This window comes from Botryllus schlosseri, chromosome 12 (genome assembly GCF_051294905.1).
Source record: "Botryllus schlosseri isolate E-star chromosome 12, Bs_hap1, whole genome shotgun sequence".
Classification (NCBI taxonomy): domain Eukaryota; kingdom Metazoa; phylum Chordata; class Ascidiacea; order Stolidobranchia; family Styelidae; genus Botryllus; species Botryllus schlosseri.
Window position 1 is genome coordinate 23126569 of NC_137247.1, and position 18449 is coordinate 23145017.

The 18449-nt window shown below is 39.6% G+C and overlaps 1 protein-coding gene across 1 annotated transcript in view; it reads left to right on the top strand.

The window, feature by feature from the left end:
* Positions 1-2306: 2306 nt before the first annotated feature.
* LOC145451833 (kelch-like protein 36) overlaps positions 2307-18449 on the top strand; it is a 34761-nt gene continuing 18618 nt past the window's right edge. Inside the window, exons 1-2 of the mRNA XM_080330060.1 lie at positions 2307-2556; positions 3644-3773. Of these exons, the coding sequence (XP_080186186.1) occupies positions 2421-2556; positions 3644-3773 (266 nt within the window). The 5' untranslated portion in view covers positions 2307-2420. The remainder of the gene's footprint in view (positions 2557-3643; positions 3774-18449) is intronic.

The window sequence follows — 18449 nt, forward strand, 5'->3', positions numbered from 1 at the left end:
TTATAAATTCCTGTGATCTACATAATTAAATCCACGCCCTCGATTCTCCACGTAGCTCTAAACATCACTCCGCTAAAAACCGAAATGAGTCGATTCATTACCATGGGAGCTGGATGAATGATAAGTCCTTTGAACAAAACTGAAAGAAATACACAATATGGATTACATGGCATTACATTACATGGACGGTTCATATTTTGATCTATCGTCGCTTACTATGAAGCAAACCTCATCATACGTATACACTGCAAATCTTGGACAAAATAGTCCTAGCGATATTGTGTTTCCATATCAGTCTGACCGGCCATCAGACCCCATGACCGGATTGGCAGTTTTTTGAAGTATATAGGAGAAAGCGTATTAATATGTGCGTCAAACTAATCCTCTCATCATTCGCCGTCTTCTAATTCTATCCATCTAGTTACTGCAAATAATAAAATACATTTCGAATGTCTGGAAATATCGCATACACTTCCTAGCCACATCCCTAAACTTACTTGACTTGAAAATATGTATTTATCCTTGACTGGGGTCAAATCTCAAGATAATTTTCAAACCAATGTCGAAATAACCTTATCATGATTTCAAACCAGTTTGTGTAGCACAAAGGTCGGCACATAGCCATCAAGTTATATTGTGGTAACGTCTATTTTACGTGTCTCGTTTACTGACTACAGTATCCAACACAGGGCCCTCGTATATAACAAACTGTCCAAAGGAAATCACGCGAAGCGCCAAGATATTTTCGTTGTTGTTGTTGTTGTTGCTGTATGAAATTCAATAAATATTACATCCCTATTAACAGATCGTTCTGGTGCCGTCGCGACCCAACTTAAACCATTCACTTCGTTGACTGTCTGATTGTTGAGTGAAGCCGTGGCCTAGGAGAGAAGCATCACAGTCATTATCGGAAATATTTCCGAGTAGGAATTTTACGCAGTGTACAGTTTGTTCCAGTTTCCGGTTCGCTCCGGTCAAATCATTAGATTAAAAACTCAACTGTTTGCTCTGCGATCAACTGGTCTCCCTAATACTGGGTTTTTAAATACTGATGAACGCGATGATCGACTTTTAATCAATCCAACTTTAAGTTCACGACCCTAAGAGAGAAAGATAACGAAATCCCTCCTTTTCCGTTAGCCAGGCGACGGAATTTCTGTTGACGCCGTCGAAATTACGACGGTTTGTCCCCGATTAGGCCAGATCATTCAATGTGGCCTGAAGAGTGATCTGTGTTATTATTCCGTCGTAGTCTACGACGAAAGAAGTATTCTGCGATGTCGCAACGGAATGAGGGAACTGGATAGGGGCCGATTACGTGATGGGATTCGGGAGACCTAATAAACAGCAACTTCACCTGATGACCGGATGCGTCTAGACTTGATGACCGTCGCAGTCACAGTGTGTACTGTAAAGCCTGCCGACTAGAGCCCGGAGCCGGTTCATTTGATACATTTAAATGCTTGTGTAATGATTAGATAAAAGGAAATGCCAGCAATGCAAACGTCCTACTTACTCTTGCAGCGACATCTTTCGAGCAGTGTGAGATGGTAATTGACATGAGAATTCGTGTCTTAACATTTCGGTAAAATATTATAGAATTCGTTGTGCTCATGACTGTATCATAACTGGAACTCTCGCTAATTTAATGTGGCCCATAATTCTTCATATTTCAATTGGAATCTTATTTCAAAAACAGGAGTCAGATGTCCACCGCCAAGTATATTTGTAGCATCGAAGACCGTGAGAATTTGCCGTTTTGGAAATTGGATGTTGACCGCCCCATTACGGCACCCATGGATAAAAGGCTCTTCGCAGGACTGCGATCACGTGACTCGTAGCCATAGCAACCCAAAATTGGCTGGCAAGCTACTTGTTCGCGCTTCTGCTTCAGTGCTAAAGAATGCTGATTTCTGGTTTTAAACGTTTATGATATTTGTCGTTGAAGTTATCAGATTTACCTACGCTAGATGTCAATCCTGCACCAAGGATTTAGAATGATGTCGTCCGAATTACGCAGAAATCACTCGGTAACATAGTCGTGCTACGTTACTCAACTCTGATCATATGTAGGCTACTTAATGTACATTGTATATTGACGTTCTGTGCCCCAAGAGGCTCTTTCTAAGTCACATTATGAACAAGGTGGCATCTCATTTTGGTATGGAGACATGTACAGTTGTCGACTTTCATTGACGGTCTGTCCCTGCCCTGTTTTGGGAAGGAATGTGTTCGCGTACGCACTGCGCATCCACAGACCATTAACAGCGCAATCACGTCTGATTGCGGGTGGTTGATGATTGCATCGTCTGCGGTTTCAGTTCGAAGCAACTCAGGCGAACTCAGTCTCGCAGTCAGTGTCTCGTTTTAATCAGGTTCGAATTGGCATAAGTTGTTTAAGCGGATGGTACCAGTGGTATATGTTATCTATATTATTCAAAAGTATGGCGTTGGGCTTCTATCAGTCGCCTGCTCAATTGGCACCAAGTCAGGACAATAATTGGTTATGGAGAGAGTATCAGCAATCAGGAATGCCTTTCGAAGTATTTGCTCGAGGTAAGTAGTCATCCGCTCTTCCCGATTCTCCTATCAGAATAGATGTCAACGTTGCCAGTTGGTACATTTTATTGTTACCTAGTATCAGATCTAGATCACGTCTGATATGCTTCTGAATACTTTCGAATATGAAGGCACGACTAAACGCTAGTACGAGGTACACACCTCCAACCTTGACGTTGTGAAATCAGACTTGTTCGATAGTTCGTTAAATGTTGTCGAAATTTAGGTTGGATATTCTCCGGTTTCCACTGATTCCTTGACATATCACCGATATTACAGTCATAGGCAGTTTTGGGATGTATTGTGTCGGTGGATTGGAATACAAATCAATTATACAGTTTTCTCAAGTCTGTAACATTGGCCATCTGTATTTCGCCAATGTAGTGAATTTTGTAATTCAAACTAACCATGATAAGTATCCCTATTTTACACAACCATGTTGCCCACAATAGTGTATGATAAACTCACGATATGCAGGGTTGTAATGACTCGAGTCGCGATTTTTTGGTGACTCGACTTGACTTGAGTCATTTTCTTGAAAATGAAAAATGACTCGACTCGAGTCAATCTGTGTATTGATTCGACTTGTACTCGAGTCATTGCGCATGACTCGGACCAATTCATACGACTCAAGACTGGATCCACCAAGACGGGCATTTCATTGTAATTTCGAAGAATAGTAAAGTTACCACATTATTATTATTTCGCGTATCAGTACTGATACTTGAAAATGCGACGGGAAACTGTTAAATTAGTATATTATGAATGCGAAGCATTCGATATCACCGAGTAGAGTTGTAAAAAGTGGGTTTTACACGACATCAACTCGGAACTGAACAGTCAACTCAATGACTCGTACTCGAGTCAAAACACTATGGCTCGGACTCGACACTCTACTCCGTGACTTGGACTCGGACTTGACTCGGTAGTGAATTGAGAATGACTCGACTTGACTCGAGTCAAAACTATAAAAGAGAGATTGACTTGTGACTCGGGACCTTGTGACTTGGTTATAACCCTGACGATATGTCAATGCGATGTTTCTGCGGTCTCTTTTCGTTCTATGAGATACTTTCGCATACAGGGGAAAAGTTTCGTTATGCAGAACCAAGACAAATCCGGTGCTTTCTGGAAAGAGATGATCTCACGGCACCTTCCGAAGATAGGGTGTATTACGCCTTGTCGCGTTGGTACGACGTGGAACCACGATTTAGGTGAGAGTGACTTTTTTCATAACTTTTCAAATTATAAATACTTGACGATTATGCATTACTGGGATAGCATGGAGGGGTAGCGCAAGACTTAAAAAGCCATACAAGGCTATATCTGCACCGTCCTTGTCCAGCGGCATATGCCCATCATGCACTCATGGTATGCATATGCAGTATGTACATATCGTGTGTATGTTGTAGGAGGGTGTGTCGTCGGATAACCTGCTAGAGTTGTAACCTGAGTCCCACGTAATGTGTGGCTGGGTAGATATACTTAGCTCGTGGGTAGTAAGACGCACGTTCCTGCGTTAAGTCCTTGATCTGACAACTTCAACGTGAATGCAACGACAGGATTGCCTCAGATAGATATATTGGTCGGATATGCATGGAATATACAGTAGGATATCGCAGATGAGTCTAGTTTGTAATTGAAATGCGCGAGCTGATAAATGGTAAGTCACGTGGTAGCGAGATATAGGCTAAGTCACGTGATATACAGACATGAGAGAGAAGGGGCCAGAGCCCTACAATGTATAACTTGAGTCGGTGTATATGCCACAAAACATAAAGGGCAAAAACAAACTACGTTCTTTCCGTTCCTGATACGTCAGTAATGGCACGGAGAAGTCGAGTGACGCAGTCTGTAGGACATGCCAGACAATAGCATGGCGCATTTGTGCATGCGACCCCGGGTTCCAGTTAGAGATTGGTTGGATTCGGGTAAAGATGGGGTAAAGTTCGGTGTAGAATCGGGGTAAAAGTTAATATTCAGTTTAAGGTTCGCTTTAGGGTCCAAAACTAGTATGCTAAAGTTTCGCCACATGTTCGAATGTCGAGCTGCGCATTGACACAGCTGGGTCTTTCATCTGTGGGAATCGCAATCGAGAAAATAACACCTGCTGATATGTGTAGTAATGTGTTACTATTGGCTCATTTTGAGCCTGCGCAAATTTAAACTTCTTTGCTTGCATATGGGCGTTTCTAATTACATAACTAAGCACAGCTAACCTCTGAACGCCTGATTGACTCTGGTATGTAGATATTTATAGCGAGATATTGTCTAATGACGTATATATTACACTGGGCAACAATTTTGAACGAAACATTTGTTGACTTTGATTTTCACTTGATTTAGGCTCATTTTGGCGTGTTGATTCCATAAATGCTGCTGGTATTCTCATGTCACGTCAAGTTTTCGCTCTACGACATATGCCCAATATATGCGAATTTTCACGAATTTAGCCATATTACTTTTCCGTTACATATATAGCCAAGGGCCTAATTGAATTATTAAGAAAAAAGATACAGGAATCGATCTAGGCTGATGCTTTCAGCCATTTTTGGTCAGGGGATGCATTCGTCCGGGGATATTTTGGACACATATTTGATGCAAACTGCAGGATATGTCGAGAAAAATAAACGTTACATTTACTATCAGCTTTAGGTCCAATGCTCCATTCAGCTAACCCAGTGTAACCTGAAACTCATATACGCTCGATAATTTTGACCAGGATGAATATATTAGGGATAAAATGTCTGATGTCGAAGATTTTGAAATCGAAGATGATTCAAAACATAGAGTAGTGCATGAAGTTAAATGATCAGACATGAGCTTTGGGACTCGGAATAGAAATATTAGGAACTTCTAGCATCCTTGCGAATTGAGAAGAAAATCCTTGACAATAGAGAGAAGATATCTCATTTTTAATCATGAGAAACGGCGTTTTCATGGTAGGACTGCTTTCGGTAGCATTGTGTATTGCGGTGATACATGCATCGGCATGATACTGTTGCCATGGGTTGCTGGATGAGTTCGGAATCTCGATTTACAACTCAAGGTGAATGGCAAATCTCTATTGGTAGCTCAAAAAAGGATCCCAAAGTATGGCATTCTCCAAAATGGTAACGTCTTAGGTACAGAAACAATTGCACACTCAAATAGTCTTTGTGAATAACAGAAACATTGAGAATGATACATCATGTTGAATTGTTGCAATATCACAAGCACGATTGGATCACATGTGTCAGCTTTGAAATATTGTGTTTTTTAGTGGTCAGACAATAAGGATGCATATTGCACATGTAACTTTGATGCACATGCACCACTGCCATATGTTTATGTCGGACAGAAGAAATTCAAAAAAGCTGAAATATTTACCGGAGAACCTTGACATAGTCAGCGATGGGCAAAGAGAAAGTGTCCCCCAATATCTGAATATGGTAGGGGTAAGGTACAAGAGTAGATTGGAGCATACAAATGTTAGCTGACTGTTGATCGAGTATCAAACGAGACAACCCACAGAATTATGACTTATTTATTAGTGTAAATTAGACCCTTAACGTCACACTTCATTTGTCCCGCAGAAGCAATATCAGCAATAACCAACTAAATAAAGCAGTGCAAATGTTCGTTTAAGGTCTATTGATTTACTTTCGACTTCTTGTCGTTTTTGAAACGTTTTATACAATGAACACAAAATATTAGAATTAGTACTTTTATGTGGGTTATGAGGCAATGTGGTGGAAGCCTAACTCAATTACTTGGCCGTGATAAAGACCAACGGAAGCCATTTTTGAATTCAGCCCCTAAAAGTTAGTCAGCATCAATTGTCTGATCAAAGTAAAAAAAATTGTGTTCACCGATGTTATGCGCGCGGAGTAGAATTGTACAAAAATTACTTTCTAATCTAGATTTCACTTGCATATGGATCGGATTGCCTAGCTTGCTAAAAATGCTACTCACCAAACTAGGCTAAATTCCAATGAATAGAAGCCGTACCATCCGACATCTGAATGTCGACCTTTTTCAAAAAAATATATAGTATCTACCTTTGATTACTTTGCTATGACCGAATATGGTTTTCAAGGCATGCCTGAATGAATAGTGATGTTATTTTCATGCGTTAACATCTTGAGAAGGGTCAATGATAGAGTTTGAATGAAGGCATCGCAAGAATTTGACGCTGATTTGCTGAAAATTATTCATTTCCATTGAAATAGCAACTTGAAATCGATGATTATATAATTTGCAAATTGAATATTTCCATACCTCTATCATTGATCAAAAAACAGAAAATAAAGTAGCAAGCAGGCAAAATACAGGAGTACAAAATACCGCAATCCCAGGTGATAGTCGATATCTTTTGTCGTGACAGCAAATTCTGCGAAATCGGGACGAGTTTGTGGATAATTTTTTCACAAACCAATATGATATTTGGGTTTCACGACGTCCATATTCATCTTTCAGAAGAATTAGAACTTGTAAGTAACCACGGGAAACTTTCAGTGGAGTCACAGGCTCACATCATGTCCCAGGCATTTATATGTAGTGAAGTGTGGTCTGTCCTGCCAACAATTGGATGTTCCACTAATCTCATGTGACCATTGATTGATAACACCATGTAACAAAAATTTAGTTGAGCCGATTGTTTGATATATCCTTTACCGTATTCCTTAGTTGAACATGTTTCAGGCATTTATGTGCCTAGAGTATCGTTTAAAAATGTCTTTTTAAGCATTTCAAACTCCCCGAACCATGTTCTTCAAGCTCATTTATTGAAATTCCTATCAACTGTGACGTCACATTGATCAACCATTCAATTTATAGCAGTTGGTTGTTAGTAACTATCGTCTTCTCAGTCTCGGTTAGTGAGCATGGGCTACAGCAAGCATTCTCAAATTCCTTATCGTTTTGTTCAGCTAATGCACTGATTGTGGATCTAATGAGTAGGCCTATAATCTCATAATAATGTCAGCATCGCAAATGTAATCTGCCTGCTGGCTGATTTTGATATAGCTGTGGTCTATATACAAGATAGAAGCAAGTTAAGTACAAAATATAGATAGAAGTAAGGTTTTTTATACTTAATAACTTCACTTTGGCATGAATATTGGAGACAAAGATAATAAGTTGGCATTTCATGTAATCTGCGGAACATGCGGATGAAATATGGATGGATGGCTAAGGAAAGATCGGCAATCAATGTCATTTCCTATTAAAGAATCGGAAGGGAAATTCGAAACCTTATAGATGACTGCTATTTCTGTATGGGTGACATTCCAAGGTTGAGAATAACTGAAAAATGACTTAACATTGCATATCCTTCCATGTCATCTCCTCTTTAGCACCTGTTCCGTATTGCTGTAAGTTTTTACTGCCCAGATAATCGGGTAAAAAGACTCTAGAACACTCGACAGAGCTTCAAAATAGAGATAATGAGTCCGATGACGACTTCAACACCTCCCCCATGTAGATATAAATCTCAAACCACACATTCGTAACCAACACGAACTTGATGATTTAGTCGAGACTTGCTAAATCAAATGCGGAAATTCAAGGCATTTCGAGATGTAGTTGAAAATTCTATTGGAAGTAAACGAAGCCATGAATATAAACCCCTGTTAAACAATATGATCGAGATATATGAAAAGAAATGAAGTGGGGCATGTCCTTAAAACGCATTACCTGCGCTTTCACCTTGATTTTTATTAGTTCAAATATGGGTGGTGTAAGCGAGCAACACAGTGACGTGTTTCAAGAGCTTCTTGGAGGTACAGAACTTCAATATACAATTAAATAGTATATTCATATTGAAATGAACCCGAATATTTTCGGCTGACACGCGTCAGGGGTAATCGTCAGCAACTAGTAGAGAATTGGAAAGAACATTGTATATCAACAATCGTATCACAAAATATGACGTCACCAGCATGACATTTCGAATGAGAGAACGTTCAATGTACTATGACGTGTTTCAGAACGATATGTATGATTTGGAAAGAAGATACTGAGAGTGGTGGAATTGCATCATGATGGGTGATTATTTGCGGTCCATAATACCGGCAGATTTCTCAGTCTATAGATCCAAATCATGCAAACAAAACCTCTTCGGTAATTTTTTGAAGCGTTTCCGTCCTTTTATAATCTATGGTAGCCCCTATTTGTGCATATTCCTTCGTTTTGTGGGTGTGTTTATACGTCCAATAATGAATTATGCGTATTATTACACGGCAATTTTGAGTAATGCGGGAAATCACAAAAAGTGACATTTCTGAAAGACTAGGGACACTTCAGAAGAATTTTTTGTATTTTAGTGATTGGTTTGGAATAGCGAAACACAATGCATGAATTTTTTTTTCCTCGAATGAAATTTTTGCAAAATCTTGTGACGTGGCGTTATTTGAGGTTCTTAGTAATACAAGATTTCTCATTCCACAGACGCAAGTCACGTTAACAAAACCACTTCTGACGACTTTTAAAGTGCTTGCATTGATACTTGATGCACGAGTAAGCTATATTTGTTCATATTAACCTTTTAACTAGAGTTTGCCTACCTTCAATAAAGAATTATTGTGAATAATACGGAGCAATAATGAGTAAAATCGAAAATTAAAGAAATTGACATTTCTTCAAACTTTGGGGCACTTCAGGAAAAATTTTGGTAATTAAGTTGGAATACTAAAACACAATGCACAAAAAATTTTCAGCCAACTAAAACTTTTGCAAAATATTTGCTACATGGTGTAATAATCATGGAACGTCTTCCATGAGAACATATCATCTTCCAAGCCCTTTCATATCATTCTTGGGATTTGATGAGTATACCATTCATCAGTCATCATCGAGCCTGATAAGACGCCAATGCACTTTATGACGCTTTTACATTTGACACTCCGACTCTGAGACGATATTTAAAGACCAATATGATATATATATATATATATCGATGACTACCATGATTTGTAAACAAGGTATGTTACCATTTCGTTTCCCTAAATTTTCGAACACAATAAATAGTAAAGTATCAACACTTATGCAAGAGTACCTAAAATGCCGTTCAGGCCTAGAATTTGAATTCAATCAAAACGAATTGTCCAGTATCAGGTGAAATCTTGTAAAATACACAGGACCGACTGCAAAAACTCGCAAGTCAGAAGCCGGTATGGAACTGCTGGGAACAGCGATCAATGTAAAAGTTGAAAACGACATAGCATAAATTACGACTTTGAACTGCATACTACATCGTCGACGTCGCAAATGCAAAAACAAAATACCAAGATTTTACTGCATCGAACGATGTCGTGTCGATACGTCTCGGTAATCGACTAAGAAATGATGGCATGAGATTCCCCGAACATTTAATTTAGAGATCCCAATTTCCTGTATATAGATATACGTCGACGATGATGTGAGATCTCTGAAACTCTGCAGTAATGTCTCATTTGTAGTAATTAGTATGTTAGAATAATATAAACACTCTCCTACAGGGTATCTAAAAAGCAAATAGGCTACTTTATTTGCGTGAAAATTTAATTATTCTTCAGCCCCAATTTCAGATTCCACACCATTTTATTTGAGGAATTATATCATTATCATCGTAGAGTGGCTATTGCAGTGTAGTTGACGAATTTCCAGGAAATTAGTCTAATATTATGTAACATCGTCATCCTAACTATCACAGCCACTCCTCAAAATGCATATTCGTCAAAACGGCATCACTCTAACAATAAGGCAAACGTGGAACTCGATGTTTGGTTATGACGGAGTGACGATATTTTACACCTAGTAAGGGAAACTTGTGAAAATCTGTGAACTATATTGTTACCAAACAATTTCTTCACCAATATGTTTGTTAAGGTGTGTAATAACATGTGTTAAAATGTTGAAGTTCAACTCTTGTGGGAAACTCCCCCAAAAAAGCTGTTAAATTTGACGAATCAAAAAAATATATAAAAAAAAATATAAAATATTTATCGCCCATAAGTAACTTGGGACCCATAAGTAACTTGTTTAATAATGGTTTTCCATGATTCTCAATTGATTGTTAACACTTATAATTCACTGCAGGCTTTGCTTTGTGAAAAACGCCACACCCACTTTTATATTCATGCACAAAATCGCCTTAACTTCGCATAGCTATGTTCACTGAAGAGGTAGCCTATTTCACATGCACAATATCAGACATTTCAACAGGCATCGCCCATGCCTTCTTGGGACTCAACATCATCGTAACTGCAATTATTGCATTATAGGGTCTTTACATACTCCACAGGCTGAAATGCACGTGACCTCATTCTTCTTGCAGCTGTATATTCGGTTGTTGCAATCTTTATGACAAATATAGCTTCTGAACTGCAATAGCTCATCAGGCTCATGTCCATGCACGCCTATTTTCCATCCGTAATCGCTGGGGTTCGGAGGCAAGTTCTGTAAACGAAGCAAATCCCGGGTCTGCAGGTACTCGCGGAGTGAACGTTATGAAGCTGCACCCTCTGTTAGAGGTAGTGTCTCCGGTTTTATCACTCCTGTCGCTGTCTTCCTCTAGAACAGGGGTTCTCAACCCGCGGCCTGCGGGCCGCATGCGGCCCGCAGACGTTCATTTTGCGGCCCGCGACATCTTTCATAAGGAACGCAATTATTACTGACACGGTATTGTTACATGTTAATTTAGCTGCTTAGCTTTCTTATCTCTATCTCGTTTAATTAATCATTTTGATGTGTTCTGGTTTCTTGATATATGCTCGAGTTTATATTGTTATTGTTTTGAATTTATTGTTATTCGGTTGGACTCTGGTTCACGACAATCCCGCTACGTAGTACATTTTTCAAAGAGTGTTTTACTCAACGCGAATGGCTTGAACAGAAACAAGAGCACGGAATGGGCAATTAAACGGCAAAACTGGGTTTGTAACTCTGCGTGGAAAAATGAATTTGCTTTCTCAGATGTAAATGGAAGACCGTTGTATCATACTTGTGGAAGAACAGTTTTCGTATGTCATAATGTCTGGATACTTGGTTGCGCCGATAGCAGACGATATATATAAACGTAAGACCTTAGTAGCTTTCACACTCTATTTAACGTCCACTTGCGAATGAATATAACTTTATTAGTTACACGAGCTTTCGGAGCGCTGCTCCTTGATCAGGTGTCAAAGCGAAAGTAACGCAAAAAGAGCAACGCAAAAATATTTTCAATTTGAACATATGCATATTATGACATCATAGGGAATGAGAAATTCTAGATACTGAAGTCGCGTACTCTATGACGTCATAGACACAAATATCAAGTTTTGATTTGAAATGCAAATAGTGAGTTGTGTGCCTAAAATCGGATTGGATAAGGTGTTTATATGCTAATTTGAAAAGAACAAAAAGTGCTAAGTCAAGCATTCATGGTGTAGTGAGACATACATCCTCTATCTATATTCAGCCCTTGTCGGAAAGTATCAAATTTGTCGATATATTTTTGTTCTGTAGCCTTGCGGAGAGTAGCGTCTTCCATGTTCCCGACCAATACATTGATAGTCATGTCGCTCTCCGAGTGCCCAGCGGAAGAAAAATGATCACCGACAGGCTTCGATTTGTTACCTTTCGAGATATCATGTCGGTGACCATTTACTATGTCTGGAGTTATTCATATCGCCTGATCTTATAAATAACGTTGCTAGCTAGGTGTCAAGCCCATAGTAATCCATATTTCGAGGCATTTAAAATTGCCGACGACGTTGCAGACAAATCGTTCAAAATTGCTGGGAATATCGCTAAACCCAAAAAATTTGCTAGAGAAGATGTGATTTCAATAAAATTCTGCGAGTATTTGATGTTTCCGGAACTTAGCAGCAATTACAACAGCACCTGACATATGTCTAAACTACAGTTGTCTGATTCAACCATGACCAAAAGAGTTACAGCAATGTCAGTCGATCTTTTATCGCATATTCTGAAACACGTTGTCATGTAGACTACTTTATCCTAGCGTTGGATGAATTCTACGACTCCACAGACTTTGCATAGCTAATTATCTGGGTGCATTTTGTCAGAGTGGACATATTTGCAGCGAAAATGCAGGCTGGGCCAACGTGGGAGGGGGACCAGCGAAAAACATCAACTTGACGAAGCTAACTATAATAGTGGTTGATTCCCTTTGTGGTCTGCGAGTCACTCGTCGGTTCTGATAAAGACATTGGGCATATCTACCATGTATTGGTACTCCACCTAGAGTGCAGGTGTTTTTCCTCTTTTTGCGAATCGATTGAACGTTTCTTCAAACCTTCGCTCAAATACTCGCAATACTGGGTCACAGTGCCTGGCTCCCATTTCCCCCACCAGTCACCTTTTCCATGAAGGACTTCATGTCACCACGCTTATCCTCAGTTAAGGCAATTTCTATGGTATGTTGATAGATTGCTGTATCGACGAGGAGGTGAGGAGGGACTGCCTTGTCAAAGTATCCTCCATCCATGATGTGGATGGTTGTTGTGCTTCCAGCATAGATCAACTGGATCACATCTCGTAGCCCAGAATATTCCATGTTGTCACCAATCGGTCCAAGATGAGATTTCAATAGGTGAAAACCACTCAACCTTGGAATGACTGGTAAATTTGTTTGCTTCATTATATATAGCCTTCAGTCGAATCGGAAGATCGACAGTCAACATATAGCTACCCCAACGCGTGTGTGCACTCTTTAAGACTGGCGAGGAAGGTTTTGAGGTCATCAGGGTCTTCTTCAATAACTGGAAGGAACTCGATCTGTTCGCGCTGTTTTGCATCATTACCATTGATTCTCTTAATCCAGCCATTCAAGTTGGAATGTTGAAACTTAGGATCGTTGGCTTTATTAACCCAAACCGCTGCTCATAGTGTGTTACCTGGATAGATGAGCGTCTGATTCAATCTGATGCATATGCCAAGGATCAGAAATTATGGTGAAACAGTGACGAACCATTCAGTAACAATTGACAATGAACTCACACAAGGCCGTGCTGGATTCATAGCAGCTTTTTTACTTCGGTACAATTGCGTCCATCTAATAGAACAAAATGATAAAGAAAAATACCGTTTTAGACCTTGCTGCATGGCTTAGAACTGTATTTAAGGAATTACTGGACTGGTTTTAAGCCTATATATGTGTGTGTTACCCAGTATTACAGTATACAGAATTTGTTGAATCGTTCTGTATCGAATTACTGAACGGTGTACTTAACTACTTATGACTAGATAACTATGCCCTCAGTGCCATACTTTTACATATATTTCCACAAAACAGCCTGTAGTAAAATGTAAATTTTAACAATTAATTGAGAAACATGAAAAACCATTATTAAACCCATCCTTGGTTACTTACAGCCGATAAAAATATCTTTTTTAATTTTTTTAATTTTTTTTTATTTTTTGAAAGTTGTCAAATTTAACAACTTTTTTTCTGGGTTTCCCACAAGAGTTGAACTTCAACATTTTAACACATGTTATAAGAGACCTTGACAGACATATTGGTGAAGAAATTGTTTGGTAACAATATAGTTCACAGATTTGTGAAATATTTCATAAAATGCCCTTACTAACCTTGTATAGTCTGCCGTATAATTTCAAAAAATGATACAAGTTCCGCTTTCAGGTTGCAAAGTCATTGTCGTTCAGAACTGAGTTAAATTTCGCGAGTAACGTGATTTAGGCAGCCTGACAATTAAAACACTGCAAGGTAAATATGGAGGAACAAGTTATTTTTAACATTCCTAGTGTACAGTAGGGTTGTTCAAAAAAAACTTTTTTTTCCAAATCTCACTCGCCTAGCGACTAAATCGTCAGGTTGTCCAAGAAAAAGATGCACACCAAATTTGACTCAATTCCAACCAGTAAAGGCCGTGCAATCTTGAATTGAAATTTTTAATTCATCAATAAAAATTGAAAAAAATTCCCAAATTTTTCTGTCAACCCCATGAAATAGTTGAGCTGTTTTCAAAGACGATGCAAAACAAATTTGAGTCAATTCCGACTAGTAGAAGCGGAACTATTTGAGTTTTTCGTTGATAATCCCTGGATCAAGGATAATCCGACAATTATCAACGAAAAACGCGAATAACTTTTTTTTTAATTTTTATTATTAAATTAGAATTATAATTCAAGATTGCACGGCCTTTACTGGTTGGAATTGAGTCAAATTTGGTGTGCATCGTTTTCTTGGACAACCTGACGATTTAGTCATTAGGCGAGTGAGATTTGGAAAAAAAAGTTTTTTTTGAACAACCCTAGTGTACAGTCCATGATGTGATCATGTAAGACCGAGCGTTCGGATATGGGATCCTTTATGAATTAAGCTGAAAATTTTCCGAATGAAACGGAGTTCTTAACATACACTTTTTACCTTCGTTCCGTTCCATAACATTTTGGACGAAGAAAGCAGTCGTCCGGGTTACCGCGTATTCGAATTATGCGGACTCCACTTCTTTGTCAACCAGTGATAATTATATTCAACTTCTACTTCAAGTATAATTCGCATATGTCATTAATCGCTACTTCTCCATGTGTAGAGATTGTGCGATTTATGGCACTCGAGTAAGGCCCGTTATTCATCCGGGGTCTAGTCTACTATGGTAAACTCAATGTATCTGCAGCGGTCCTCCGAAAGAAAGGGTCAAACGCTTTCCGGGATATCAGTAAGGGAAGCAATCGAAAAATGAGGTCATACGCGTTCCATTATAAGTAGCTACATGGTAGTGATCAGGGCTGTGGAGTCGGGAGTCGGAGTCGGTGCAGTCGGAGTCGGAGTCGGAGTCTGGGTAATTTTCGCTTGATGGAGTCGGAGTCGTGAAAACTATAATAGCTGGAGTCGGAGTCGGTGGGAAAATTCTGACGGAGTCGGAGTCGGAGTTTGTGAGAATGACCCTGACTTCGACTCCGACTCCGACTCCAACTTCTCTATCATGAAAACATTTGCTTTCAAAGAATTTGCAATAGAATTTTTATATACCGCCAATCACTGTTATTAATTACCATACAGATCAGGTGCGGCCAGCCCATGGCACGCAGGCCAAATTTGGCACACGAGAAGGTTAGGTATGGCCTGCGAGGTAATTCTCGAAATTATCAGGTATAATTGCAAGGCCAACTAAAATTTGATTAGCATGACCACGAAATTTGATGATGACTAAAACAATAGTTCTGACGCATTGACGTATCCAGGGGCCGGCCATATTTATCCCAGATCTTCGTATATGACCATAAAGTAGAATATTTCATAGCAGGTTTATTTGACTTGAAATTTTTCTCGGTACTTCGCATGATTCATTGTCACTAGATTTCTGGTATTCAGTATTTGAACCCCCTTCTGAAAATTATAAATACGTATTTTACACAGAATTGAGTCCAACTCTATTCGCAATTAGGAGATAACGTGTCGTCCAACAAGCGGCATCGCTTGTGCACTCGCAGCGAGATCGTCGACAAAACATTTGCACAAAATGATAGAGGCATGTTCACTGATACCATCGATTTTGCTATGTCTAAACGTCGTATAATCCTGTCCTTGCCAAATGAGCCCAGTGGTATACAGATGCGACCCCAATATATGTTAGCAACATATTTATTGATATAAATCAGTCATTATCGTGCAAAAAAATTTCGCGCTTCTCGCGACCAGGGCCTGATCACGCACTGCACAGTTGCATGACATATTATCAGTGGCGGCTCGTGACAATATCGGGTGGTGGGGCAAGGGCTGCGAGCGACTTTTATCAAGATGACGTCACAATGGCGTTTTCCAACGTAAAAAAGTAACTTTATGATGGTCACATGAATTTCCCGACAACAGTGATTTTAACGTAGGTGCCGCGAGAGGTTTGCCGGTGAGCCGTGACTTGAAGTGTGGTAACAAATGTTTTATTCATTTATTTTTAATCAAAGGATTATTTTACAAAATGAACGTGAACTAAGAATCGCCCTATGCCACGAATCAAGTATCAGGTCATCCTTAGTAGCATGCGTTATGATTTCATGGTAGAGTTAGAGATTACGCAAATCGATTGACCCTAATTTTTCTAAGCCCGTCCGAAAGTGTTTCGTACACGATCCTGGTGTGTTACGACCACTGAGCTGGTGGTTACGACCAGAGATGGGCGGATTCCAAAATTTCGGGATCCGAATCTATCCGGATCCGGCTTGCAATTGGAAATTCAGAGTCCAAAGAAATCCGGCTGGTGAATGTCCAGTTCGGAATCCGAAAAAATCCTGCCAGAACAATGCTAATTAATCATATCACAGCAAAAAAATCCGGCTAAAATCCAACCGTCACCCCAAATTCAAAATCCGGATCCAGTCCGGCCGGGTAAAAAAAACATTGAAATCCTGCTCCGGCTCCAGAACCGGACTGTGGCCATCTCTGGTTACGACCAGGTGATAATAGGCAACCAAAGCGGAGGCACCCGGCGTACGATTGGATCAATAGACTGGACAGTGGACAACTTCTAGACCTCTCATTTTCGCTCTAAATGCAACTGCGTAAACTACGTACGGAGCAAAGATTCAATACGATTCATGTTCGCGCTTGACTTGACCTGACTAATTCCAATGACTAGAACTCGAGAGATTGCGTAAGCCTAACTGGAAAGGTCAACGAGTTTGGACACATACGCAATTGTTATCTCATAGATTGGGCCTGTCATATTGAATCCAGAACATCAATTTGAATGGTCTTTGAAGAACTAAGGACAGCAGCCTCGGAACTTCGGTCTCGGAACAACATAGGACATTTTGGCCTTGAAACTGGAGACTGTGACACAACACATACGGCTTACTGTCCATAAGTCTGCTGCGAAATCGCCGTTGGAAAATATATTAATCAATAAATACATGAATAAAAGCCGTAAACTTAGTATACTGTTACAAGAAATCATCGAGAAGTAGCATACGCAATCTCATAACCCATTCCGGTATGGTACACTGTCAAAATCAATACAAACAGACGAACACCGAACTTTGACTAAAATAGATCGAGGAATAGGCTGATCGAATGATCAGCTGTTAGCCGACATCGAAAATGAAATAGCTATCGCATTTGACAGAAGATTGTAAGCAAATGGTTTGAAGGCCACAATTTCACAGTGAAATGGACATTGGCGAACATAAAATTATGTGAATATTTGAATGCAAACCGAGAATCTTGGTTAGCTGTTTCATGCGATCATCGAGATATACCATTGGAAATATCATCACCGATCTCGTTATGGGAACGCAGACTATAGATTAGCACAGACCGACACCGGCTTTTGCGTGAGATCCGCAATGACGTAGGTAGGCTAAGTATCAGATCAGCGCGCATCTCTACCATACTCGACCTCGAAAACGAAATAACTGACTCAATCATTGAGTGTCAACTTTACGACTTGGCACCGCGTTCGATACTAAAATCAAGACATACCGCGCAAAAGCTCATGACAGATCTAGGTATGGAACATCGTTAAAATCGATAGTGACCAATAACGGCTTTTGCGTAAATTTGTTAGCGATAAATGAAGAGTCAGCTCTTACTCGACTTTGGAAACGAAATTACCACCCACATAGTTCAGTGACAAACTTAAAACTTGTTACAGCGGTCGATACTAACACTTACCGTGCCAAATGTCATGACCGATCTCGGTATAGAACATCGTCAAAATCAATGGAGACCAAAACTGGCTTTTGAGTAAAATCTGTTTGCTGTACTATGTACAATTGTACATGATAGATCAGCACACACTGAACTTCGGAAACGGAATTACTACCCTTATCTTTAAGTAGCAAGCCTGAAACTTGGAGCAGTGTTAAATACTACCTTCACAACATATCATACCAAGTTTCAAGAATTATCATGGTGCGAAACACAGTCAAAATCGACCTATACCAGCAAAGGTCGACTCAACGCA